The sequence below is a fragment of the Ictidomys tridecemlineatus genome, chromosome 10 (assembly GCF_052094955.1).
Source record: "Ictidomys tridecemlineatus isolate mIctTri1 chromosome 10, mIctTri1.hap1, whole genome shotgun sequence".
Classification (NCBI taxonomy): Eukaryota; Metazoa; Chordata; class Mammalia; order Rodentia; family Sciuridae; genus Ictidomys; species Ictidomys tridecemlineatus.
In genome coordinates, this window is record NC_135486.1 from 26,421,458 (window position 1) to 26,448,926 (window position 27,469).

At 35.7% G+C, this 27,469-nt stretch overlaps 2 protein-coding genes across 9 annotated transcripts in view; both read left to right on the plus strand.

Annotated features, from left to right (window-relative positions):
* Window positions 1-27,469, plus strand: part of Crb1 (crumbs cell polarity complex component 1) — a 219,533-nt gene that overhangs the window by 11,731 nt on the left and 180,333 nt on the right. The gene's annotated exons all lie outside the window — the stretch shown is intronic.
* LOC144367161 (uncharacterized) lies at window positions 515-2,825 on the plus strand. Its single transcript, XM_078022527.1, has one exon. The coding sequence runs from the start codon at window positions 515-517 to the stop codon at window positions 2,570-2,572; it is 2,058 nt and encodes a 685-aa protein (XP_077878653.1). The 3' UTR covers window positions 2,573-2,825.

The following is a 27,469-nucleotide window of genomic DNA, read 5'->3' on the forward strand; positions in this document are numbered from 1 at the left end:
GCAAACTGAAATGGCTTTGGTTACAGATTGTTACAAAAATATGTTTTGTTAATGATTTGAAAATTTAATGTGTAATATAAACACATAAATTTAAATGATGGATTTCTAGGCTCCAACTCCGGATTGGATAATCATTTTCTTATTTAATTGCTCTTGGGTGGGACCTGGGAATCATTTTTTTCGGGGGGAGGTACTGGAGATTAAGTTTAGGGGCACTCAACCACTGAGCCACATCCCCTTTCCTATTTTTTTATTTTATTTAGATACAGGGTCTCACTAAATTGCTTAGTGCTTTGCCATTGCTGCAGCTGACTTTGAACTTACGATCATCCTGCCTCAGCCTCCTAAACTGCTGGGATTACAGGCATAAGCTACCATGCCCAGCCTCAATTTTTTTAAACAACAAATCTCATGATTTTGATGAGTATCACTTACAGAACAGATCTTAAGAGATATTAATTCATAGGTTAAGAGTTGATGGAGTATTAATTATCAAAGCATGGCCAAGAATGTTATGAGGGGATTCCTTCTCAGGGCCAAGTTCTCTGCTCCAGGGACCCAGGACTCTGCGCAGCCTGTGTTCTTCGCCCCACCCCCCCCACATCTCGGGTACCCGGAGGTTCCTCCAGAGGACCCTGGGTCACCACGGAAGCCAAAAATGATCTCAGTGACCTTTGAGGATGTGGCTGTGAACTTCACCCAGGAGGAGTGGGCATTGCTGGATCCTTCCCAGAAGAACCTTTACAGAGATGTGATGCTGGAAGTCCTCAGAAACCTGGGTTCTATAGAAAACAAATGGTATGAAACAAACATTGAAGATGAGATCAAAAATTCTGAGATCATTCTAAGGCACATCACATCTCACTCTGGACACAAATGCCACAAGCATGAGGAATGTGAAGACAAGCCATGCGAATTTAAACAGCACAGGGAATCCCTGGTTTCTCTCAAAAGTGTTCACACACAAATGTTAATACAAACCGGAGATGGACCCTATGAACGTACAGTATGTGGGAAAGTCTCCAGTTGTTCCAGTGACATTCAAAGGCATGAAGATACTCATACTGGGTGGCAACCCTATAAATATCAACAATGTGCTGAAGCCTCTTCTTCTCTCCCAGATGTTCAAAGACACATGAGAACACACAGTGGAGGTAAACCTTTTCAATGTGAGGTGTGTGGGAAAGACTTTTATTTCTCCTCTTTAGTTAGAAGACATGAAAGAATTCATTCTGGAGAGAAACTCTATCACTTTAAACAAGGTGGTCAAACCTTTATTTCACACACAAGTCTTCAAAGGCACAGGATCACACACACGGGGAATGCACATTTTAAGCGTAAGGTATGTGGGAAAGACTTTGCTTATCCCAGTTCATTTAGAATACATCAGAGAACACATACTGGAGAGAAGCCCTATGAATGTAAGCAGTGTGGGAAAGCCTTTGCTAGATCCAGTGAACTTTGCATACATGAAAGATCTCATACTGGAGAGAAGCCCTATGAGTGTAAGCAGTGTGGCAAAGCCTTTTCTACATCCAGTTACCTTCAGATTCATGGAAGAATACATACTGGGGAGAAGCCCTATGAATGTAAGGAGTGTGGCAAACCCTTTGCTAGATCCGCTGACCTTCAGATTCATGGAAGAACGCATACTGGAGAGAAGCCCTATGAATGTAAGCAGTGTGGGAAAGCCTTTGCTAGATCCAGTGAACTTTGCATACATGAAAGATCTCATACTGGAGAGAAGCCCTATGAGTGTAAGCAGTGTGGCAAAGCCTTTTCTACATCCAGTTACCTTCAGATTCATGGAAGAATACATACTGGGGAGAAGCCCTATGAATGTAAGGAGTGTGGCAAACCCTTTGCTAGATCCGCTGACCTTCAGATTCATGGAAGAATGCATACTGGAGAGAAGCCCTATGAGTGTAAGCAGTGTGGCAAAGCCTTCAGTCATTTCTCTGCCCTTCACTCACATAAAAAAATTCATACTGGAGAGAAGCCTTATGCATGTGATCAGTGTGGCAAAGCCTTTGCTAGGTCCAATACCCTTCACAGACATGAAAGAATACATACTGGGGAGAAGCCCTATGAATGTAAGCAGTGTGGAAAAGCCTTTGCTTTTTCTAGTTACCTTCTCACACATGAAAAATCTCATACTGGAGAAAAGCCCTATGAATGTGAGCAGTGTGGCAAAGCCTTTTCTACATCCAGTTACCTTCAGATTCATGGAAGAACACATACTGGGGAGAAGCCCTATGAATGTAAGCAGTGTGGAAAAGCCTTTGCTAGATCCACTTCCCTTCAGAGTCATGGAAGAACGCATACTGGAGAGAAGCCCTATGAGTGTAAGCAGTGTGGAAAAGCCTTCACTCATTTCTCTGGCCTTCATGCACATAAAACATTTCATACTTATACATGTAAGCAGTGTGGCAAAGCCTTCACTTGTTCCTCTGACCTTCACTTACATAAAAAAATTCATACTGGAGAGAAGCCTTATGCATGTAAGCAGTGTGGCAAAGCCTTTACTGCATCCAGTAGCCTTCAAAGACATAGAAGAACACATACTGGGTAGAAGCCCTATGAATGTAAGCAGTGTGGCAAAGCCTTTGCTAGTTCCAGTGAACTTCAAAGACATGGAAGAACACATATCAGAGAGAAGCTCTATGGTTGTAAACAATGTGAAAAAGCCTTTGTTACATCTGCTCAGCTTCACTTACATGAAGCAACCCATAGTGCAGAGAAATCATACTCATGAAAACAATTGGCAAAGTCTTCTATTAATAAGGTTTCACTAATTAACATGTAGTAAGTTTTCTGTAGGAAAATTCTTTGAATGTGGTAAATCAATGTTTCTTGTTCATTTCAACAAGTAGATTCAAAAATGTGAGCACTTTCTATCTATCTATCTATCTGTCATCTATATCTATCAATAGTACTGGGGATTTAGTCTGGTGGTCATCTATCACAGAGCCATGATGAAGGCGATCTCCCACTCACTGTCTTGACAGGGTCACAGTGAGGATGAATGCTGGCAAAGGCGCACTGGTTGATGGGAATCAGAAAGCATGAGACCCTTTTTTATATAATTGGGACTTTTATTTTCATGCTTATGTTTCTGACAGGAGGCATGAGTATGTTAAATGCGAAACAAATTAAATTTCACATGGCTAGAGCATAACAGGTAGTTCATGCCTTGAAGGCTGTTCTACAGCCCCTCAGCATATCAAGGACAAAGTAAAAGGCTGTTCTTCTATCTCAGTACATTGAGGACAAATGTGATATTGGACAACAATCATCCTCTGAAAAATCACGAGTATTTAGGCACCACATCGATTATATCAACTAGAACCCAAGCTCTTAGAAAACCTAATTATGCTTATTTTTCAAAGCCCACCATATGTAGTCTCATTTTTGATTGAGGAAAGTTATATTATACACTTAGGAAAGTTAAAACATATAAAGGTATATTTTCTTTTTATAAACCCTTTTTTACTTTACATAGGGATTTATGATGAACATAGTTAATATTGGCAGAAAGTGCACTGATGTTTAGAACTTACTTTCTATTGAGAATGATTATAAAGATAAGAGAACTAGTGCACCTTGACTGAGAAACAAAGAAACTCTTTGAGAAAGCAGCTCAACCAGGTTTATGAGAATAAATGTAGGAACTAATTAAAGTAGCCTTATAAGATATATTTTTAGAATAATGTTAGAAATATTATCCTATTTAGACTTTGGGGTTTAGAAATTCTGAATTTTTTAGTTGTATGGGTTTCTGATATATTTTAAGAATGATTTATAAACTTTAGGATATTTTAAGTAGAAGATTTAAGGGGACTTTTTTAGATGAGAATTTTAGGTTAGAAATAAAGTAAAGGTGTACTTTAAACTTAAGGGTTAATGATAGGTTTGGAGACTTAGAGTCTGGTTTCGTAGTTTGGCATTAGTCAATAAGAAAATAGTAAATCTTGGGAAAATCCGAAAAATGTAAATTAGTGATGCATTTTATTAATGATTCTGTACTTTTAATAATTAAATAACTAAAGGTCATATCCTGGAAAAATGGAAATTAATGTTACATTTTTTATATCCCTAATCATGGTTAAGGAAATGTCATGTCTTGGCAAAAGATTTAGATTGTATACTCAATGGCGTATCTGAATCTATAATGATGAGAAAATTTGCAATGAAAGATGACCCATGGGGCTGGGGATGTGGCTCAAGCGGTAGCGTGCTCGCCTGGCATGTGTGCGGCCCGGGTTCGATCCTCAGCACCACATACCAACAAAGATGTTGTGTTCGCCGAGAACTAAAAAATAAATAAATATTAAAATTCAAAAAAAAAAAAAAAAAAGATGACCCAGAGAAAGCTGCATTAGAGCTCTCTCTCTCTCTGGAGATTTCTCCAATGGAACGACTCCTGTCTCATCTTTTCACCGACACCACTCATCCTTCAGGACCCCCTGGACCGGGATGGCAGGACAAGAACAGGATCAAGTCGCCCTTTTCTCTACATGCCCTCCCTAGTGCAGTGCTTTCGTCCTCACTGTGCAATGCAACTATTGATTTCTTTGACTTTTCTCACAACATTGCTGCCCCCTGCTTTTTCTCAAAAATTAATTATGACTTCATGACCTTCTCAACTTATTCTTTTGTGTCTAAAGTTTGCTTACACATTGTGCATGTGAGTTGAGGCCTGTGCACTCCAGCATTCTGTGCAGATTGGCTAAATGTCTCTTTGTTCCTCCTTTGCTCCCTTCTTTCCTTCAGATTTCACCCAGGAGTGCTCCACACTGAGCTTCCCCCTAGCTCTTTTATTGTTATTTTTTGAGATGGGGTGACGCTGGCCTCAAATGTGTGGTCACCCTGCCTCAGCCTCCTAGCAGCTGGGACCTTAGAGATGTGCCCTTTTGTGCTCTGTGACTGGCCTCTTCATTTTCATTGGGACCACCACTGTGTCACTCGTGTTTCTTCTAAGTCTCATGTGTTGTGTTGTAAGTAGGCACATTAAAGGGCATTATAAAAGTTGTAATTTGTATGTATTGTTAAGAGAGGCACCTTCTCAAAATATACTTTGCCTTGTACTTAAAAAAAAAAAAAATGTTATGAGGGAAGAAGAGGGGAATAACAGGAGCATGCATAGTGCATTTGGAACTCGCTTAGAGAGAAATGTGATAGTGAGGGGTAATGTGAGATGAGGTGGTAAGGGCAGCATCTATACAAGAATGGCTTTTAAAACTCTAATGAGTTATAATAATCTAGTCATTTCCTGAATCTTTTCACATCATGACCATGAAAGGATAACATATGCACACCATACTTGCTCATGCAGTCAGTTCTATTGACAACCAGAGGTGACCACTTGGTGGCTCCTGTGGCCCTGACATGTTTTAATTTGCTCTCTGTACGTATATTGGGAAATGCCACTATGGGGAAGGAAAAGTCGTCGTGGATGGACCTTTAAATAAAAACACTGACATGCTCAAACTTGGTCATACTGAAGATGGATTAAAGAGGGGCAAGGCTGTTGGTAGAGAGACCTAGTAGGAAATAATGGGAACCTCAAACAATGTATTCTCAGTGAGGAGGAAGGTATAGGAGTGAACTTAGAATGGAAATCAACTTAGTGTTTGATGAGAAATGGATGAGAAGGAAAGGGAATATAGTGAAGGATAATTTCCAGGTTTTTCGTTTATGCATCTTAAACAATGGTATGGCATTATTTAAAGTAATGTAAAAATGTAGGATGAATCCTTATAAATTGAAACAGATTATTTTGAAATATCAATAGGACATTCAGGAAAAGATGTCCAGCATGCAGTTGGAGATACTTCCTCTAAAGTTTAAAGAAGAAACCCAATTAGGAGATAGAGAATTGAGTCCTCACTTTTTTGGAAACTTTCACTAAGCCCATCCTATATAATATTATTAGGATTGGAACAGGCTACACAAAAAAATCTAGAGAAGTGCTATGACATAATCTTACAGTAATCTTATAGATCAAAAGGCTTAAATATGAGTGTTATAATACCCACTGACCTCCAGGACAAAATGAGTCCAAAGATTATCAAGCAAAGGCAGCCATAGCATTAAGTGTAATAGTGACTAAATACAAATAATCTTGAGGATATCAATTATATTTGCATATGGAATGGTTTGGATAAGTGTCCTTCAAAGGTTCATTGTCGTAAGCCACCCATGGGCTGTGTGTGAGAGCTATGTGCATTTGAGCTTATGACAGGACTGGTCTGGCGTTGCTCATTAGGCTATGGGACACAAATGTGCTTTTCCCTCACTCTGCCTGTGATCCCACACAGCACCTGAGTTGGGTATGACCTGCCAAGATGTCAATGGATCTGCTGACTGCAAGACATCACAAAGCAAGACTCCACCCTTGAAACCTTATCCCTGCCTTTGTCTTTGTCTAGTTCAAGAACCCCTGTGGACTAGATCTATCAGGGGCTTTGCTTTTGTAAATATATTTCTGAGTGATTATGTTTTATTATTTAATTATTTGAGATATTAAGATTTAGAGTGGCTCTTTAGGGTGGCTTGGATTCCTCTGAGCAGAAGAACCCTCCAATGAGATGCTGACTCTTTCCCCTCAAAAGTCCGTATGTTAATGGCTTGTTCCCCCAGCCTTGAGGCTATTGGGAAGTGTTGGGGCCTTTAAAAGGGGGACAAGTTGGTGGAAGTTAGGTCATTGCGGGCATTTCCTTGAAGGGGATCCTATCTTCTTGAGGTGAATAGGCCTCTTCCACCACACATTTCCTGCCATGATGTGTCATCCTACCACAGGTCCAAAGCAACTAGGGAGGGAATTCTTTGAAACCATGAGCCCAAATAAACCTTTATTCCCTCTAAGTTGATTTCTTGCAGGTACTTTTTTTTTTTTTAAATAGCAGCAGAAACCTGATTAACACAGCATATTTATAATAAGAAAAATATTTGAAACAAATTGTGTTGTTTTATGTTTCAGTATCCAGAGTTGCTTTTAAAGAAATAAACACAATCCAATAATCAAGAGCAAAGTAAGGCAATTAAAATATTTTCTAAGGTCATTTAAGAAACACACAAAAATCCAGAATATAATTCACAGAATATGTTTTAGAAATGCTCTTTCTCCATTTTTATGTTCTCAGTATCTTTGACTATTTCCTGAAGTCTAGACTCTCAGCTTCCTTACAGATTCTGTCTCATGAAGTCCTCATAGGTTCTTTAAATCCCTCTTAGAAATAAATTTCTGCCCTTTCTTACATAATTCCCTTGTCCTAGATTCCCCAATTCTCTTTATTTCCTTCTCATTAGCTTGATTCTGTGTAATAACAGACCAGGAACAAAGCTTTCAAAAATAAAAGTTTTCATGTAGGTTAGAAAAGGAATGGGGAAAATGATTCAACAAAGTCAAATGTATTCTAGTGAGCAAGGAAGGGGAAAATAATGTCAACACACACTAGTTCAAAACTTCACTAGTTCAAAACTCTGGATGCTGATTCAAAACGGGGAGGGGGTGGCATGAGAAAAATGGAGGAATTTTGATGGGCAAAGGGAAGGGAGAGTGGAGTGGGTACATGGAGGCAGGAAAGATGGTGAAATGAGATGGATATCATTACCCTAGATACATGTAAGACTGTACATAGGGTGTGATGCTATATCGTGTACAACCAGAGAAATAAAAAGTTGTGCTGCGATTGTGTACAATGAATCAAAATGCAAATTTTGCTGTCATTCATATATATATAGATATATATAATTTAAATAAATAAATAAAAATAAAATACTAGAGAAACTGGGGATAGGAAAAATCTTCACATGTGTCCCTCAAATAGCTAAGTGAAGAAATAAATCACACCAGGATGTCATTATGGAATTTGTGGTATAAAAAATGTTATGGACAATGAAAGAAAAATTCTGAAAGGAGATATCCTAGAAATTTAGTAGTAATTGATTTTGGATCAGTTTACAAGGTATTACAATATTTTTCTAAATATTGCTGTAGGTTTGATATTTTTGAAAAGCAGGCAAATTATCTTTAATAATCAGTTCAAATATTTCTATTAAAGTAAATTTATCATAAAATAATTTAGATGTTCTAACAACATTTTTAGTCACAAAGCTTCTGCTAACAGAAGCAGATTTTATATATAATATATATATATATATATATATATATATATATCCCAACAAAAATATTAAGGAAATATTTGCTGTTGTTAAGATGTTAAAAATCTATACTTATTAAAAAAATTAGTTTAAAAATATGTAAGAAATGAGAATGTGTATTTTAATCTTAAGCAGTGTGGTTTTGAACCACTTTACTTAATTTCTGGAGATGTTATCTTATCTCTAGTATGGAAATAGAGATAATTTTCAACTGCGTTGTAGTGTTGTGATAAATAATATAAGTATTGTGATAAATAATATAAGTATAATAATCTATAAGGTCTTACAGATTGATAATCAAAATGAAGATTCACAATAGGGACAGGTGCAGAGGCACACACCTGTAATCCTAGGGACGCTGGAGGCTGCCGCAGGAGGATCGAGTTCAAAGCCAGCCTCAGCAACTTAGCAAGGTCCTAAGTAAATCAATGAGACCCTGTCTCTAAATAAAATATAAAAAATGGGCTGGGGATGTGGCTTAGTAGTTAAGTACCCCTGGGTTCAATCCCTAATACACACACAAAAAAATTCACAATAGGCTGCATCAAGCACCAAGTATACTTACCTTGAAGAAATTTATGGACAAGCATCAATGAATGTACAGCAATAAGCCAACAGATATCTACTGATTTCCAGGCTCAGACTTGGATGTCCCAGGGATTCTGCCCACTAAATGTGTGTAGACACAAGGAACAACGTTGACTGGATACTTTAGCTCAAAGAAAGCCCCTCAGCTTTGATGTTCTTTCAGTTTTGATATCAAGCCATATGTATGTAACTGATTAGTCACATCTAATCAGGTTTATGTGATTAGCTCCATCTCTCAAGGGCAGCTCCATTTCATTAGTTTCCCAATTATTCATTAAACAACCTTGACAATGAGTTATAAGTGCTTAATCTGGTAAATGGGATTCTAATTTATCTTGTATTAATATAGGTAAATTTCTTTTTATTCCTGAAATAGTTTACTGCTGAAAATTAAGAATCAAATCTAAGGCATTCTTGAGCCTAGAGAGAAACAAAAAGATCTGTTAGACCTTTTTCTACTTATAAAATGCTCAGAATAGTAAACAAATAATTTTTTAACAGATTTTGATTTGTTTTTTCCTCATGTGGCATGTACCTAACTGCTTGTTTTCTAGGTAAGAGGGAGAAGACCACTCTCAAAAAAACAGAGTCTTTTCCTAAATAACTACAGCAACATCTTCATTTATTGAGGGTCAAATACTTGTAATTGTGTTATCTGTAATCTCTGAATCTTACAATAATCCCTAAGGTACCTGTTATCTCTATTTGAAAATTGTATGGTTAAAATCCTAGAAGTTGGGCTGGGGATGTGGCCCAAGTGGTAGTGCGCTCGCCTGGCATGTGTTCGGCCCGGGTTCCATCCTCGCACCACATACAAAGATGTTGTGTCCGCCAAAAACTAAAAAATAAATATTAAAATTCTCTCTCTCTCTCTCTCTCTAAAAAAAAAAAATCCTAGAAGTTAAGTGACAGAGCGAGGATTAAGCCAAAACATCTTGTTTTTCCCTCAAAACCACTTTACAGGTCTGAATAACTACAGATAGCTATCTTAGATGACTAAAGATTTACTAATTAATCATTTGAAATATATCTCTTTAATGGTAATGTAACAAGTTTTCAACTTTCTGTCCAAATTATCCTAGTTATTAAAGGACCTACACACCTGTAATGAAACACAAAATTTCAAGCACCTCTGTACAGAATATAATAAAATTTTCTTAGAGTTAGTCTTTAGGATTACTATAGGTTATTAGTATTTGAAGACCACTGGGTACCTTGAATGACCTCCAAACCCACCCTCCAGCACTGTGATTTTTAAGAAGAAATCATTGGTGCTTATTTTTTTTTGCATTATAATTATATAAAGTTTTGTTTCTATCTCTAATTTAATGCAAAGCCACATGGACATCAGAAATAATGGATATTTAATTTGATTATTTAAGCATTTGAGTCATCTTGTCTCTGGTTCAAGGGTAAAATGAAAACTATTTTGAATTCTATTAATTTTCTGCTTCATACGCTATTGGATGTTTCTAAAGAAAATCTTCATAACAGAACAGAAAAATCTCAAAGTAAACTTAGGTTGATAGATACATTTAAGGTACAATATTTATGTGCTTTCATGAAATTCCAAATTAATGTTTGTATCATATATTCAGAGGTCACAGAACAGTTGAAAAGGACAAGTAAAATAAATTTGTAGAACATAGCCTATATTAAAAGCAAAAATTGGAAAATAATATATGGTAGTTTAGAAATCAATATCACTACACTCTGTTGAGTAATAAAAAGGTGTATCTTCCTGTGTCTTGTTTTATAACTATAAATTTATTATTTTATTTATATTATAATTTCCATCCATTTAGTGTTTATGTAACCATTGGCTTGCTTATCAAAGCTATTCAATACATGGCCTATTTCTTGATTTCAATTTTTTTCCTTCTTAATTCCTCTTACTTTTCTGTTGTTCTGTTAATCAGTGAGAAATCATGTGACATTTCACCTGAAATGTCACAATAATCTCTTGAAGTTCTTGAATGATGTTTTATTTTGAAGGTATCATGTCTTTTTCATTAGGCCAATATTCTTTTGTGTGGAGAATTGCACTCTTTACTGTAATTTGTTCTTCTCTAGGAACTCTCTATTTCCTTTCTGGTTTCTTTTCATTTTTCTTATCTACTTCTTTTTTTATTTTAACCTTTCTGGTTTCCGAATACTTTCTCCTCAGCTTCAGTATATTGTGATATTCCTTGGTTGTGGGTTTAATTTTACTTTATTTATTTTTTTTATAAGTGTATTGAAATTATACATAATAGTGGGATTCATTAACTTTATTTTAAATTTTATTAATTCTGTAAGAGACTTTCTGAGTTTCTCCATTCCAAAGTTTCATAAATCTCACAATTTTGGGAAAAGCCTAAGACATTAATCACTTTGAATACTTTCTCATTCCCATTCTCTTTCTTCTATTTCTTGGTATTACTTTTAGATGAACTTTGGAGTGTTTTTTTCTATCTTTGATAGCTGTTAAGTTTGCTAACATATTTTTTTCTTTTCAGCTGTGTCTAATATGGTCTTTATATTTATTGGTTGAGTTTATATGTCAGTAGTGACATTTTTCTTTACAACAGATCTATTTGCTTTTAAAATATTTGTATTGCAATTTAAATTTCTTTTAAGATAGATAGCTATATCTTATATGGTTATTTATTTTGTATGATAGTTATATATCATATAGATAGCTATACATCTATAATTATGTATATGTATACTTATTTTTTTGTTACTTATTGTACATACAGTTATTCTTTCCAGGTATATAGAAGTCATATTTCTTTTAAAAAAATTTTTAGTTGTAGATGGACAGAATGCCTTTATTTTATTTCTTTATTTATATGTGGTGCTGAGTATTGAACCCAGTACCTCACACGTGCTAGGCAAGCATTCTACCACTGAGCCACAACCCCAACCCTGTATTTCTCAATCTCTTATCTCAAGGTTGGGAGTTTAGTCTGCTCTATGTTGCTTCTGCTAATTCATTGCTTTTTTACCTTAGGACTTGTTATAGGGTACTGGAGCCTTTCTTCAAACAAGGCTTTTTAGAAATCTACATTGTGTTTTATTAATTCTGTGAGAACATTCTGTGATCTAAGTCATGGAAGCTTCCCTATGAAGATTGTTTTTTTCATGTGCTTTTGCCAAGTGCCCAAGAACGCCACTGGCTCTGAGCCAGCATGTGATTTCCCTACCTGAAGTGTGTGTTTGGGGAGGAGGATCTCAGATCCCATGGACTAATGTGCAGTCTCCAGGTTCGGACTTTCTGGAGATCCGGTGTGCAATGGGCAGGCAGTCATTTCCTTCCTTCTCGCTCCCCCACATCCCTGACAGTGGGAAGGTTATTTGTTAAGATCTGTTTTTGCTGATCGCTCGGCTTAGAATCCCCCAGCTCCTCTCCATGGTTATCATGAACCATGTTCCTGATGTATTGGATCCATTTTCCTCTTTCTCCCTCCCCACAAGAAGACAAATAATGGTGATGAACATGAATTTCAGCCCTTTCTTCTTCTGTGTTACCTGGTGACCTACATTTCTTCCACTTACATATTTAAATAATGTTGCTTTATTTGATTGAATATTTCTGAGGATTTGTATTGGGAGAATTTTAAGTTTATGAACATTTGCCCTCTCACTAAAAATAGAAGTTAATTATGCATTCATTGAAGTAAAAATATCTTTATAGAAATGATATCCTATTACAGGAAATTATATTTCTTATTCCTGGCTCTCTGGCAAGAAATCCAAATGCATTTTTTAATTGTAATGGGCCCCAATTGAGAAATAATCCTCCTTTAAAATAAATACCTTTCAAATGAGAAACAAATCCAAAATATACTGTGGATATTAATCATCTCCATTTTCCAAATATATGGCAATCTCACAGGCTATTCCAAGTTGTCAGCTTCTGTAAATTTGCATGTAAGAGGTTATAAATAAAAGTAACTATTACAAGAACTGGGATGACTTACCTTGTAAATTTTAATTAGTAATATTTAAACATCCACATAAGATAGCATTTATTGAATGATATGATCTTCTAAAACTCAAATTTGAATAAAAATGTTAATAATGACAATATTGAAATTTGTAAGAAAGGACAGATATGTCTTTTTTGTTTTTTATATTCTAATGAATTTATGAATTTTACTTTCCTTATTAATCTGAAATAAGAAACACAGGACACTTTACAAGTTTATTCTAACTTAATTACGTTGAGGAATTTAATGTTTACACATTTTCTTAATTTTCTAACATTATTTGGTTATGCCTTTTAAATCACTGTTTTCAATTATTGCCCAAAACTCACATTAAAAATAATTTCACATGGGGCACAGTGGCACATTGCTGTCATCTCAGCAACTAGGGAGGCTGAGGCAAGAGGATCACAAATTTGAGGCCAGCCAGGGAAATGTAGTGAGACCCTGTTTCAAAATAAAATGAAAAGAACTGGGAATGTAGCTCAGTGGTCAAGTGCCCTTGGCAAAAATAGTTTTAAATTATATAATAAAATTTCAAATTTAATTCAATTGGTTTCTATCTTAATTGAATCATTGAAATCTCATGACATTGTTGGATATCTTTCTTTTTAAAATATATTTATTTTTTAGTTGTCGTTGGACGCAATACCTTTATTTTATTTATTTATTTTTATGTGGTACTGAGGGTCAAACCCAGGGTCTTGCACATGCTAGGCGAGTGCTCTACTTCTAAGCCATAATCCCAGCCCTATCTTTCTTTTTTTTAAAAAATTTATTTATTCTAATTTGTTATACATGTCAGCAGAATGCATTTTAATTCATAGTATACATATAGAGCACAAGTTTTCATTTCTCTGGTTGTACACAAAGTAGAGTCACACTATTCATGTCTCCATACATGTACTTAGGGTAATGATGTCCATATCATTCTACCATCTTTCCTGCCCCTGTGTCCCCCTCCCATCCTCTCCCTCCCCTTTTCCCTATCCAAAGTTCCTCCATTCTTCCTATGTTCCCCCCACCCTCCACCCGCATTATGGATCATCATCCACATATCAGAGAAAATATTTGGGTTTTGGTTTTTTGGGATTGGCTTACTTTGCTTAGCATGATATTCTCCAATTCCATGTGTTTACCTGCAAATGCCATGATTTTTTTCTCTTTTAATGCTGAGTAATATTCCATTGTGTATATATACCACATTTTCTTTATCCATTTATCTACTGATGGACATCTAGGTTGGATCCACAATTTAGCTATTGTTGCATTACTATCGTATGCTGCTTTTAAGTCCTTTGGGTATAAATGGAGGAGTGGGATAGCTGGGTCAAATGGTGGTTCCATTCCAAATTTTCCAAGGAATCTCCATACTGCTTTCCATATTGGTTGCACCAATTTGCAATCCCACCTGCAATGTATTGGTGTGCCTTTTTCCCCACATCCTCGCCAACGGTTATTGTTGTTTGTATTCTTAATAGCTGCCATTCTGACTGGAGTGAGATGAAATGTTAGAGTAGTTTTGATTTGCATTTCTCTAGTTGCTAGAGATGTTGAACATTTTTTATATATATTTGTTGTATATTATCTTCTGATCTTCTGAGAAGTGTCTGTTCAGTTCCTTGGCCCATTTATTGATTGATTTTTTTTTTTTGGTGTTAAGTTTTTTGAGTTTGTTTTTTTTAATATATATCCTAGAGATTAGTGCTCTATCTGATGTGCGTGTGGTAAAAATTTGCTCCCATTCTGTAGGCTCTCTATTCATTCACCTCACTGATTGTTTCTTTTGCTGAGAAGAAGCTTTTCACTTTAAATCCATCACATTTATTGATTCTTAATTTTATCTCTTGAGCTATAAGAGTCCTCTTAAGGAAGTCAGAACCTAATCCCACATGATGAAGATTTAGGCCTACTTTTTCTTCTATGGTCTCAGGGTCTTGTCTCTGGTCTAATTCCTAGGTCCTTGATCCACTTTGAGTTGAGTTTTGTGCATGGTGAGAGATCAGGGTATAATTTCATTTTGCTACATATGGATTTCCAGTTTTCCCAGCACCATTTTTTGAAGAGGCTGTTTTTTATCCAATATATGTTTTTGGTGCCCTTGTCTACTATGAGATAACTGTATTTATGTGGGCTTGTCTCTGTGTCCTCTATTCTGTAGTTATCTTTCTATAGCAAAAACAAAATTAACAAGAGAGTTTATATATATTTCAAGAGGCCTCATATATTTGTCTTTTTGGTTCCCTGAATCCTTAGCATACACAGTACAAAATAGAGAACATTACTGATAGTTTTTATTTACTCATTTAAATTTTAGATTAAATATCCATTTGTATTATATTTGCACATATATATTATATATAAATGTAATATATAATAAATAACAGTATGTAAATATATATAATATTTTATATTTCATTAAATACTGCTCTTCTCTGTCAGCATTATTCTAGAAGGTCTGTGTGTAGGTCAAGAGATAAGTTGTGGGCTGGGGATGTGGCTCAAGTGGTAGCGTACTTGCCTGGCATGCTCGGGGCGCTGGGTTCCATCCTCAGCACCACATAAAAATAAAATAAAGATGTGTCCACTGGAAAAAAAACTGAAAATAAATATTAAAAAATCCTCTCTCTCTCTCTCTCTCTCTCTCTCTCTCTCTCTCTCTCTCTCTCTGTCTCTCTCTCTCTTATAAAAAAAAAGAGATAAGTTGTTTTACTTGAGTCTTTGGGAGGGAAGTAATTTTTTTGTAAATGTTGTTAGTGGTATACTCTGAATTTTTATAAGACCACAAACAACTGTCAAGCTATTTGCAGGCTACAGGATTCTGAATCCTTTTTCCAGTGGTTTTTCAATACTGTCTGATTGCCTTCTGGTTTGCAGTCAGTCCAAGGTTTGAGTGAGGGTGGCACTGGATTACATCATCAGGGTAATGAACATCTGAGTTGTAGATGACCCAAACAGAAAATCAAAGTAAGGCATTAATTTACGAGTGGCAGGCAAGAGCAAAGGTCAAATGCAAAACAGGGATGACCCAGAGCCATTTAGGATATTCAGCACATTGACCCAGGAAAATCCTCTTGAGGCTGAGGGCTGTGCCATGTAATAGGACAAAGACGTCTGGCAATACAGAATTTCTGGATTCAAGCGTGGGGCCAGACACTCAAGGACTTTACAATATTGCTGTGCTGTATGGGTCATCGTGATAAATTTAGCTCATATTTTACTATAACAGAATGGCTCAAGTCCAAGCCTTCATATCTGTAGCACTGAAACCTTTAATAGCTGCTATATATCTGAGCAGCTTTATTTCACTCACCCTCCTTTCTTCCCCCACATGATTAAGATTTGTTAATGGAGATATTTGTCAGACAATACAAGATTGTGATTAGATTTTCTTTTAAGTGCGACATATGGCTGAAGGTCTAATCTTATTTCTGCCTGAGACTTGGTGTACTTTGGATGATCCTAATGAAGTACTATGTCTTCATAAAGACAAAGGCCACATATGCTGTGACTCATGGCAACACATAACTGGACGTAGCTAGACAGGGACTTCTTTGCCTCTTCTGTGGATTTAAGAAAGATGGCATTCAAATGCTACTGAGGCTTTTGGTTTTCATCTTAGACAAAATAATACATATTGGATCATTCATGTATCTCATGGACAGAAGCGAGCTGTAAAAATATGAACACCAGACTAGAAAATGTGTTATAAAACTGTCTAAACTATAATACACACATTTCTTAATCTCTCCCGGGCTGTTTTCACCCCTGCAAAATGGAGGATAATGTTCCTAGGTGTAGAACAAGCTACAGTTTTTGATAGTAGGTAAGAGCTAAAGCTCAAGAACCAGATTCCTGGAGTTGAATCCTGCCTTCCTCTATCTTCCTGATGTTTGACTTCAGAAAATTACTTTTGCAAGCCTCCATTTCTTCATCAGTAAAATAGAAATAATAATGGTACTTATACTATACTGCTTTTATAAAGGTCAATTGACATCATAATGGTAATGACTTAGGGCAATGCCAAACAATGCATGGCACAAACCTGTCAGTTAATTTTAATTTCTAATAAAGTTGACAATCAGTTTTATTAATCAACTTTTGTATTAACCAGTTGAATCACTGAATTGTATATTTTCTTTTATTAAAACCATCTCATTACAGATTCTGAAATCACTTATATCTTCAGGGAATATGAGAGATCGACTTCAAAAAAAATCAAAGTGATTTAATATTGAAGTCTTGTTTATGTGACAGGAACTGATTTCTTCCAATAACCGCTTCCCTGCTTAATTAACATTTCTTCTTTATTTTTTATTCTCAGTAAGTGAGTTTGTTTTTATAAACTTGGTCAGTGTCTGGATTTTCTAATCCTGAACTCAAGTTTCCCTATGACTGAGCTGCTGAATCCTGTCCTGATTCTGCACCGGAAACACTTGGGCCTTTTGAAATTTGCTTGCCACGATCTCAGTTTTGTCTTTTGTTGACATGTGTTCCATACTGTTGATATCCAAACTGTACTCCATCCCTTTCAAATGATTTCCTTCGGTTGATGATCTGATCCTAATTTTCTCTTTCTAGACTGAAAATGAATGTTGTGTTATTACACAGGTAAATGATGTCTTTGGGAGTTTGAGTCTATAAGATCTGGTGATTTATCGATTGTGTCTGGTGAAGGAGGAAGAGTCAAGGATGACACTAGTATTCTGGCAGGTTCAATTGTGTGGACAGCACATTTTCAGCTACTGAGTAGCTGAGGTATGGAGTATGGCAGGAGGAGAAATGTTGGGTGAGGAGTAAGGGGAGGGAAGATGACCAGTAGAGCTCACATATTTACAAATTGAGCTCAATTGAGGTGTGAAATAAGTAGTATATTAGACGTGCAAGTCTTAAGCTGAGCAAAGAAAGGTGTGCTGGATATCAAATTTGGTAGACATCAAGCTGTACATGGTGAGTGAAGATATGACTGATAATTGAGGTCTGCTTCTCCTGAGGAACAGTCAGTATAAGTGAGAGACCAAGTGAGCAGAATTCACAAAGGAATCTGCAGAGCTTAAAAGGGAAAAAAGACAGAAAGGTGTGGAGTTATGATAGATAATGGAATTCAGCACCAAGGATTCAAGAAATGACTCCAGGTATATTCCTGGTGACCCTGGCCAATAGGTTCCTGGAGTGGCAAAGGCAACAGTCAGATGGCAGTTGGCTGGGTACTGAATGGTCGCTGAGAAGGATACACGGTGAGCATGGACAACTCTCTTTAGGTCTGACTGTGTAGAAGGGAAGACAGATCCTGCAGCTATGGGGAAATGAAGGATAGATAAGGATGGTTATATTTTGCTTCTGTTCTTTTTTTCTGTTTGGTAAGCAGTTTGACCTTATTTTATAAATTTGATCATAAATTTACTCTATGACCTGGCAATTCTACTCCTAAGAATACTTACTAGAGGGAAAAAAAATATTTACTAAGTATGTGCAATAGGAAATGTTTACCAAAATGTTCAATATGATTTATTTTTTCTTTTTTTAATATTTTTTAGTTGTCAGTGGACATTTATTTATTTATTTATTTATTTATTTATTTATATGAGGTGCTGAGAATCCAACCCAGTGCCTCACACATTCGAGGCAAGGGTTCTACCACTAAGCCACCACCCAGCCCCTTGATATTTTTTTTTCTAGTAGGAAAAAGCCTCCAAAAAACACTTTTGAAAAGAAAACAAATTAACATATATATTTATGCAACAGATTATTAGAAAATAATGACTACACTTATATGCAATTACATGCATGAGTCTCAAAAAGTGGGACTCCATGGACTATGGAATTATATATTTATAAATATCAAAATTAAGCAACAAATCAGGAACATAAAGGCCTCAAAAGGGCCAAAATACACATAAGGGCAAAGGTGGAAGGCAAGAATTACAAGGATGAGTTAACTATCAGCAGCGTCTGAATCTGCTGGTCTATCTTAGAATGACTAATTGATGGGAAGGAGATGCAGAAAATCCAGAATTCAGGATGAGGTCAGCAACAGAAGTGGAGTCCTGTCACAGGTCAGGATAAAAGAACAAAAGACAAAATTTCACGAAAAATGTGGAAGAATATTAACTTGGGGCACAAGAGTATCTTTATGTCAGCTGAAATTGAAGTCTGCTAGTGTAAGAATCCACATCAAATTAAAATCAGAACAGAACATGTTAGTGAAATTAAATACCACTTTTGGCAATAAAAGGAAACTAAGAAAGAATGTCAACTTCTTATTAGCTTAAGGTACCTGGTACTGGGGATTTAACCCAGGGTTACTCTACTACTGAACTACATCCTCAGCCCTTTTAAATTTTTTTTTGTGTTGAAACAATTTTGCTAAGTTGCCCAGGCTATCCTTGGATTTAAGATTCTCCTACCTCAGGCTTCCAAATTGCTGGGATTACAGGTTTGTGCCACCATAGCCAGCTAAATTTCTCACCCTTCCTGAAGCTGCACTAAGCATTTTGTATGTTATTTACGTGGTCTTCAACATTCTACTCTTCTATTGTCAGTTATTTATTAAAATGAACTCCAGACTCAAATAATTAGGTCAATTATTCCTAAGGAAGAAAAAACTTTGTGGATTTTTTTCCTGTTCATTTTTTCCTTGAAGTAAAAGAGTTATTACTATTAGCAGCAGAATGTAAAATAATGAACACTGTAATAGTGCCATCTTCTGTCTATATATAGCTGTTGACATTGCTTAAAATTATTTATTAGCAAGCTTTATTCTTCAACACCTCTATTAAGTGATAAGTGGGTAGTATTATAATCCTGAGGTTAAATATGTTGAAATTCAAACCCTGAGAAAGTGTCTTATTCTTGTTAGGCTCACAATAGGGCCAGAACTAAAATTCAGGTGGTTTAATTCAGCTATGCTAGGATAATATCTAAATAAGTCACTTTAGACTTCCCATATCTATTTTGCCTTTATCTTAATAAATAAACTTATTTTTATTGTAATATCAAAAGAGAATTTAATAAACTTATGAAAAACACTGTTCAAAACATGTAAAATTAGACCTCGTGTTTTAGAAAAACAGAAAGGCAGTACTCTAAAGATCTTCCAACAAATCTTGAGCATGCATTTATTAAATGTAAGAAGCTGTGTTGATATGCAATAGCTCTTTGGTGGAAAGTCACTATGAATACCAATGGAAACAGACCTCTCAAAATCCTCAAAATATCTCTCTCCAGAATTGAACACAATATGCCCTTTAATGATTATTATCTGATTTTTAAACATAAGTCAAGTACAGTGTGATATTTCCTTGCCTGACGGTCACATTTTAGAATATGATCATTTTAATTTTGAATGACATTGAAAATTTACCACATTTGAGAGGGACTGCTTTGTAAGTGGTAGTGAAATATAGTAAAAAGAACACAGGTTTTAGTCAGTAAAGGATAATTTTTGCCCTGGTTCTGCCATATTCTCTCTTAACCTGCATGACTTTCACATTCATCATCTATCAATTAGAGTAGTGTATCTAGATACCTCTGTGGAATACTGTGTACTTAATTTAGCCTTCATCCTTTCCTATGCACCTGTTTGTCATTACAGAATCTGGGAAGCTAAAATCCACATTTCTTAGTTTTGTTATAGGTATGGTTTTTCAATAAATTAGCTTTCACCAATTATAAGCACTTGGCAGGCAGCAGACCATTTTCCTCATTGAGACCATGTCCATAGGCTCATACCACCAGGAAGACAGGAGGATTTCAGCACCTGCATTCCATTGTCCACTCTGCAGCTACCTGGGTGTCAGGAGGTGGCCCTGCAAAAACAGTGGCAACCCTCCACATTCCAGTGCTCATCCACCTGCTTTGTGATGGCTCAGGGACGATGTCAGTGGGGTGCAGTGACAATTTGGCAGCGCTAATTCCTGGGTCATAGCATGACATTGTGTTTTGCACTCTGTAATACTCAGAAGCAGCCCCAGAGTTAGTTCTGGCAGTCATCCCTGGAAGTCCTTTTGGAGCCCACTCTTCCAGCCCTTCCAATATTATCTGTTCCTAATTCTTCATATTGAATCCAAAATGTTTACAGTGGATTTTTGTGTCTTATCCTGAACCCTGATATAATATCTAAAGTTTGCTTTGTGCTCTAAATATTTGTTTTGTTGGAGATGAAGTTTCTGTATCTTGCCTAGGCTGACCTTGAACTTGCTGTCCTCCTGCCTCAGCTCTGCAATACCTACGATTACAACCACTGTGCCTGGTTAATAATGTTCTTTAAATCATGAGGATATTGTACTTACGTGCTGTGCTTTCTAACACATAGTCTCTAATGTATGGTAATTTCTTAAGAAATTTCAATTTCTTTCTACGTGGAGTCTATTTGTAATGTAATCTTAGTACTATCCAAAAACTACTCTTGTTTGTTTTGAGGATATTGGAGTCAAGGGTATAAGCATGTTTGTTAATGACAAAATGGGCTATAAGTTAAGGAGTGAGTATAGTTTTTGAGTATTATTAAAAATAAAGAGCATACATACATATTTGAAAAACATTTTGTATAATGATAATTTTGTTGTGTAATTCCAATAGAATATCTGACATAATTTTAAGAATATGCAATTAAATATTTTCTAAAATTATTTTTGGTTAGTATAATGACAATTATTTATGTGTGTGTGTGTATATATATATACTTATAAATTTTATACACACACATATATATTAACACACACATAGTAAGGTTATATTTTAAAGCATATGATAAAGAACAATCTGTATAATGCAAGTAATGAAGCAATGAATTGATTCATTTTAGAAACTGACATTTAGGTTCTAGATTTTTAAAAAAGTGAAACATGAAAAAAATAGAACTGAGCAAACTCTCGACATTTTCAGGCTCCATGCTAGGAATATCTTTTTACCCACTTATAGAAAGCAAAACCAAGGATGACTAGAGATGAAAAGGAAGTTCTGTGTCCAGGCTGAATATTAGTAAAAATATCTGAAAATGCACAGCATCTGGGAATATGAGCAAAAGAATCAATCAGACCCAGGATAGCAACTTGGATGCAGCACATACAAGGACATGTCTCAGTGGAAGCAGTTGGCCAGTTCCGTCTGGACATTAAAACAGGAACATTCAAATTGGTGTGAAGTGAGCTGTAAAGTCCAAATTGTAGGAGAATGGGGAGGTTCCAGGTGGGCGGAGGGAAAGTATGTGTTCAAAGATGGAAGTCATGGAAAAATTCCAGGCAGTAACCTGGAAAAAACAAAGACAGCATATTTGAAACATCAGGAGCAGGAATCACCTTGCTGATGGAGGCAGATTTCCTGTCTCAGATTTTAGGTTTTCTATCATACCATGAAGGGAAGAGCTGGGTATCCAGGGAACTAAATGTCATGTACAGAGAGAGAAAATACATGCTTGGAGGCAGAGCCTGGCACGTGCAATCAGTGGCAAGTTAGGTTTTCGGTGAGGCATTAGTGGCTGTCGGATTCTTGGAAGAGAACTGTGCTGAAAGCAAGATTGGGCGCAGACACCTAAAGGGACAAGAATCAATAAAGAAAGAGAAATTGGTCTTTTGCTGAAAATTCATTCGCAGAAAAAGGAAAATCACACAGAGAGGCATGATGTAAACACTTGAATTCAAATAGAGGGGTCTCAATCTGTGCTTTCTTGCATCTAGCCATTTTTGCCATGAACAAAAGCTCACAGGTGCTTGGGTCTAAAGCAGGGTGAATGGTGTTAGTCATTACATCTCAACAGAATAATCTGTATGCTGGTCACATTGTGTTGTCTGTTGTGTTTCTTAGCAGCACAGTGAAAAAAAGAAACTTGATTTGTGTGGCCTGACCATTTTTTCCCCCCTCTTACTGTGAAAATAAACATTAGGTATGAAAATTTGGGTCCTTTTACTTTTATTTTATTTGTCCCTTGCAAAATTTTTGAATCCATTTAGTAACTGGAGGCAAAACATAAAAACAACATCTAAAATTTATTAAATATTTTTGTTTGCCTTGCATTTTGCATACAATATTTTATTTTACTTATTTTAGTACCAGGGATTAAACCCAGAGATGTTTAAACATTGAGTACTGCCCCATCATTTTTTTTTTTTTTTTTTTTAGTTAAGATTTGAGACAGCATCTTACTAAGTTGCTTAGGGCCTCATTAAGTTCCTGAGACTGACTTTGAATTTGCGATCCTTCTACCTCAGCCTCCTGAGCTGGGATGACAGGCTTGTGCCACATGCCAAGCTTGCATACCCTATCTTATGCAAAGGTTTTCAGAGGCTAGTTAGTGCTCACAGAGCTATGTAGTGAAAGTTTTAGGCTCGAGTTAGGATTTCAGGGTTCAAGTTTTAGACCTGTTTCTAAGTAGCTGAAACCTTGAGCAAATTACTTCTCTCATTATCAGTTTCATGACTATTGGATGAAAATAATAAAAAGCTGCTTTACACCTTTTTCTTTTTTTGTACAGCATTAAAGAGGTCTACATGTACAATTCAGTTAGTTTAATGCATGTGTATTAACAAAATAATGTTTTCCAAGTAGCCTTCAAGGTCGTGGGGTTGAGACAAAGGCAGTAAGCTATGGATTTGGACTTTGAGGTCTTGAGTCAAAAGGGAAGACAGAAATATACACAAAATATTTTTAAAATGGCAGGAACTCCAACAGCAGCGATTAGCCCAGCATGGAGTTGACAATCACTGTCAATGTTTAATTTATTAACCTTCACTTTTCCCTTACATTCTTTTTACATGTACAAATAATGACCAGAATTGTCTATAAACGACTATAAACTATCACTGATGGGTAGGTGACACACACTAATGGATGATGTGTTGTTCATTAATCTAAAGGTACTAGAGGACAGTAAAAGCCTCAATGATTGTGTGAGGTTCTGGTTCTTCCTAACTTGACTGGGACCTGGGACTGTTTCAGATCATCTCTCTACCTGGCTCTTCTACTTGCCAGCTCTGTAATCTTGAGCAAGTTACTTAAACCCTGTTCTACTGTTTCTAATCTATAAAATGAGAATAACAGCTGTTTCTAAATCATACAGTTATAGTGAGTTTTAAACAAGCTAATCTATAGTTTTTAGAAAAGCATTTTCAAACAGTTTGGAGTCAATAAACGCATCATCATTGCAAATGTCATTATTAAATGTCATCATTGCAAATGTCATTATGAAGATAGTGGTGTATTTTTTTAAATAGTTCTTTGTAAAATAGGAAGAATAAGAAAATTTCTCTCTTAATCGTGCTGTGAGAATTAAATTTAAAAATACCTGATATGACAGGTCCTCAATAAATGTGAACTATTATGATGATAGTTTTTCAATAATTCTCTTTATAGTTAACATTTCACAATAAAACCAATATTGTTATATAAATACAAAATATATGTGAAGGCAGACAAATATTTTTATGCATATATGTGTACGTATATCTTCACTAAGTTTCAAAATTACACAGAGATAAACAGGTTGGATTGTTCTGTTTACAACACTATGTACATTTTTTAGTTGGACTCAAGTGAATACTGTGGACTTCTGTGGAAGATGTCCTAGCATGGTTCTGCTAATACAAACACACAAAAATTCTTCCTGGGTATAGACTAGCATAAGATTTGCTTAATGGAGTCTTCATTCTTCTTTCCTATTTCTTTCTGTTGTTTTCCTATCTTCCTAACACTGGATTGTAATTATTTAGAGAAATCTGGTTCTTGATTCTAAGGGTTCAGGGTGAGGGTTACAGGAAACACTGAGCCCAGAGCCTGATATTTATAAGCATACTTGAATTAATGAAGGATTATGAATGTAGTTTGCAACCCTCTTCTGGCACAGTGAACATCTGTTATTCTAACATGTTTTAAAAAGGCAATGGATAAAAAGCCCATATCTGTACACTGACTGGTAACAATCAAAATAGATTAAACTAGTGATTTTAGTGCATAGCTTCCTTTTAAAATTTTAATTTGCATTAAGAATACATGTAATGATACATGGTAGTTACATGTGTTACATTTTTATACTTACCTATCCACAGAGGTTACCCAATAGTGTAGGGTTATAAGAAGACCCTAAATATTGAAGACAAAATAATGAGACTTTCCAGGAAAAATTTCAAAGAAGGTTCTGCTCTTGAGACTCTCCTTTCCTCCTCAGGGAACCGGAGAAGTCTAACTTATTTAGCACTTTTCAGGATAGAAATATATAAAAGGAAAACAGAATTCCAGGGTCCAGGAACACAGTGTCCTCAACAGTTCCCTTGTACGGGATGAAAGACCATGCTACCTCCTGTCTGGACGTTGTTAGAGCCCTTCAACCACACACTGCTGTTTTTGCTGCTAGGCTGCAGACAAGAGGGAAAAGTATCCCCAAGGTAACAGTGAGGGGAAGTCCCTTGTAATACCCATGTAATTAGTTTGTTGAGCAAACAGTCCAAGAAGAAAATGAATTTATAAATTTTTAAAATGTGTTTTTACCACATTGAGAGGAACTTTGTGTTTTATCAGAAAGCTTGTAGTTCAATCAATTAGTACTAAATTTATTTATTTTCAGTGCATGGAAAATTAGTTATATACTAATGGACATATTAGTATATTATGTGATTCAGTTGAGAAAAATATCATCATATTTAGACTATTTAAATAGCTTTTGTGTAACAAAAATTATTCCATGGGGCAATTTAGGATATTAGAAAACACATGTACTTCTGTTTACATTATATAATTTTTCATTTATCAGATGAATTAAAGGTCTAAACCTAAAATGCTAGCTAAAATATTTCTTTTTTTAAATTTTGACATAAAAAATATTTTGAGACTTCTAAAATAGATGCTTGCAGCATTATTTACAATAGTAAAGACATAGAAAAAAACCTAAGGGTCCATTGTAGATGGATAAAGAAACTACAATACACATGTACAATGGAATATTATTCAGGCATAATAAGGAAATACTGTCATTTGTGACAACATAGATGAACCTCAAGGGCATTATGCTACATAAGATAGCTGGACAGAGAAATACAACTACTATATATATCTCATATGTGGAATTTTAAAAAGTTGAGATCATAGAAACAGAAATAGAATGGGTTTCTGGAGTTGAAGAGTAGGGAAAATTAGATGTTGATCAAAGGGTATAAATTTTCAGTTATAAGATGAATAACTCCTGGGGATCTAATGTACAGCATAATGACTACTGTTAATATTATTGTATTATTTACTTGAAGGTTGCAGAAAGTGTAGATCTTAAGCCAAAGAGGATTGTGCATAACTGAAATCCCAGCTACTAAGAAGGCTGAGGTAGGAGGATCAAAAGTTCAAGTCTAGCCTGGGCAATTTAGTGATATCCTGTCTCAAAATAAAATAAGAAAGGGCTAGAGAAGTAGTTCGGTGGTAAAGCATCCCTGGCTTCAATTTTCAGTACTAAAGGGGGGGAAAAAGTAGATCTTAAATGTTCTTACCACCTGCCTTAGTTGTGCTAATCTTTTCACTATGAATACAAATACCAATATATGATAGCACACACTTTATATACAATTTACAGAGCTTATGCAATATGACTACAGCTTAGGAGGGACCATTATTCACTCAGATAGAAATGGGAGTGCTTTTATGCTATGTTTATTTATCCATTAGCAACATTTAATACTATTCCTGTATTTTTAATTCTCCTTGATAAATCAAATGCATGAACCTTCTTCACCAATATTTTGTCGGACTCATTAAATATCATAACTCTGGAAAAAAGAAATTAGTTGAAACAATAGTAAAAATTACACATTTTTTGAGTAAAATATAAGAGTATATTTTGTATAATCATGGAAAGAAAAAGATTTTCTTAAGCAAGACAAAACCTTTGCTGCATTAAAGAAAAATACTCTCAGAATATCGGCAGGATTCTTTGGCCTGCAAGTTCCCCAAATGCAACTTAAATTTGCTTCAGCAAAAAAAAAAAAAAAAGAAAAAGCACTGATTGCTTAATGTCAGTAATTTATTCCTGAGAATCAAACATTTTATGTGAACATGTTTACTGTATAATAATGTTTAGAGTATAATATTTAAATAGAAAAAAATGTATTTCACATCAGCCACCATTACCTCCAGTTTTGTAAAACCTAGGTTAAACCCTATACTGAGAATGTACAATGTTCTTATCCACCAACTAATATGATGTTTAATGAAGAGTTCCTCTTTAGTGCCATGACTTTTTTTGTGTGGGGTTGGGGTTACCGGGGATTGAACTCAGGGACACTCAACCACTGAGCCACCTCCCCAGCCCTATTTTGTATTTTTTATTTAAAGACAGGGTCTCACTGAGTTGCTTAGTGCCTCCTTGTTGCTGAGGCTGGCTTTGAACTGAGCAGTCTTCCTGTCCTAGCCTCTTGAGTCACTGGGATTACAGGAGTGTGCCATGGCACCCGGCTAATGCCACAATGTTAAGATGACCATCCTTTTTATTAACACTCTGTCAGCTTCTCAAAACATCCATATGTGATTCTTTCTTCCAATAATATTTGGAATTTAACTTGAATCTATTTGTGCACATTGTTGGATTAGAAATATTGTATATGTGGATATCAAATGCTATAATGAGAGATGTATATATCCTTTAAGTTTTAGGTATGAAAGACATACTGAAAGGTGTCTTATTTGTTCAGTTAACAGGGACATTAACCACAGGCATAACAATATCAGGGCTTCTGTTTCTCTCCCTTGAACAGGTTGGCCTCTCTTGCCAT

Excerpts from the sequence above, each read along its gene's own strand:
- LOC144367161 (XM_078022527.1), top strand. The coding sequence starts at position 515 with ATGAGGGGATTCCTTCTCAGGGCCAAGTTCTCTGCTCCAGGGACCCAG.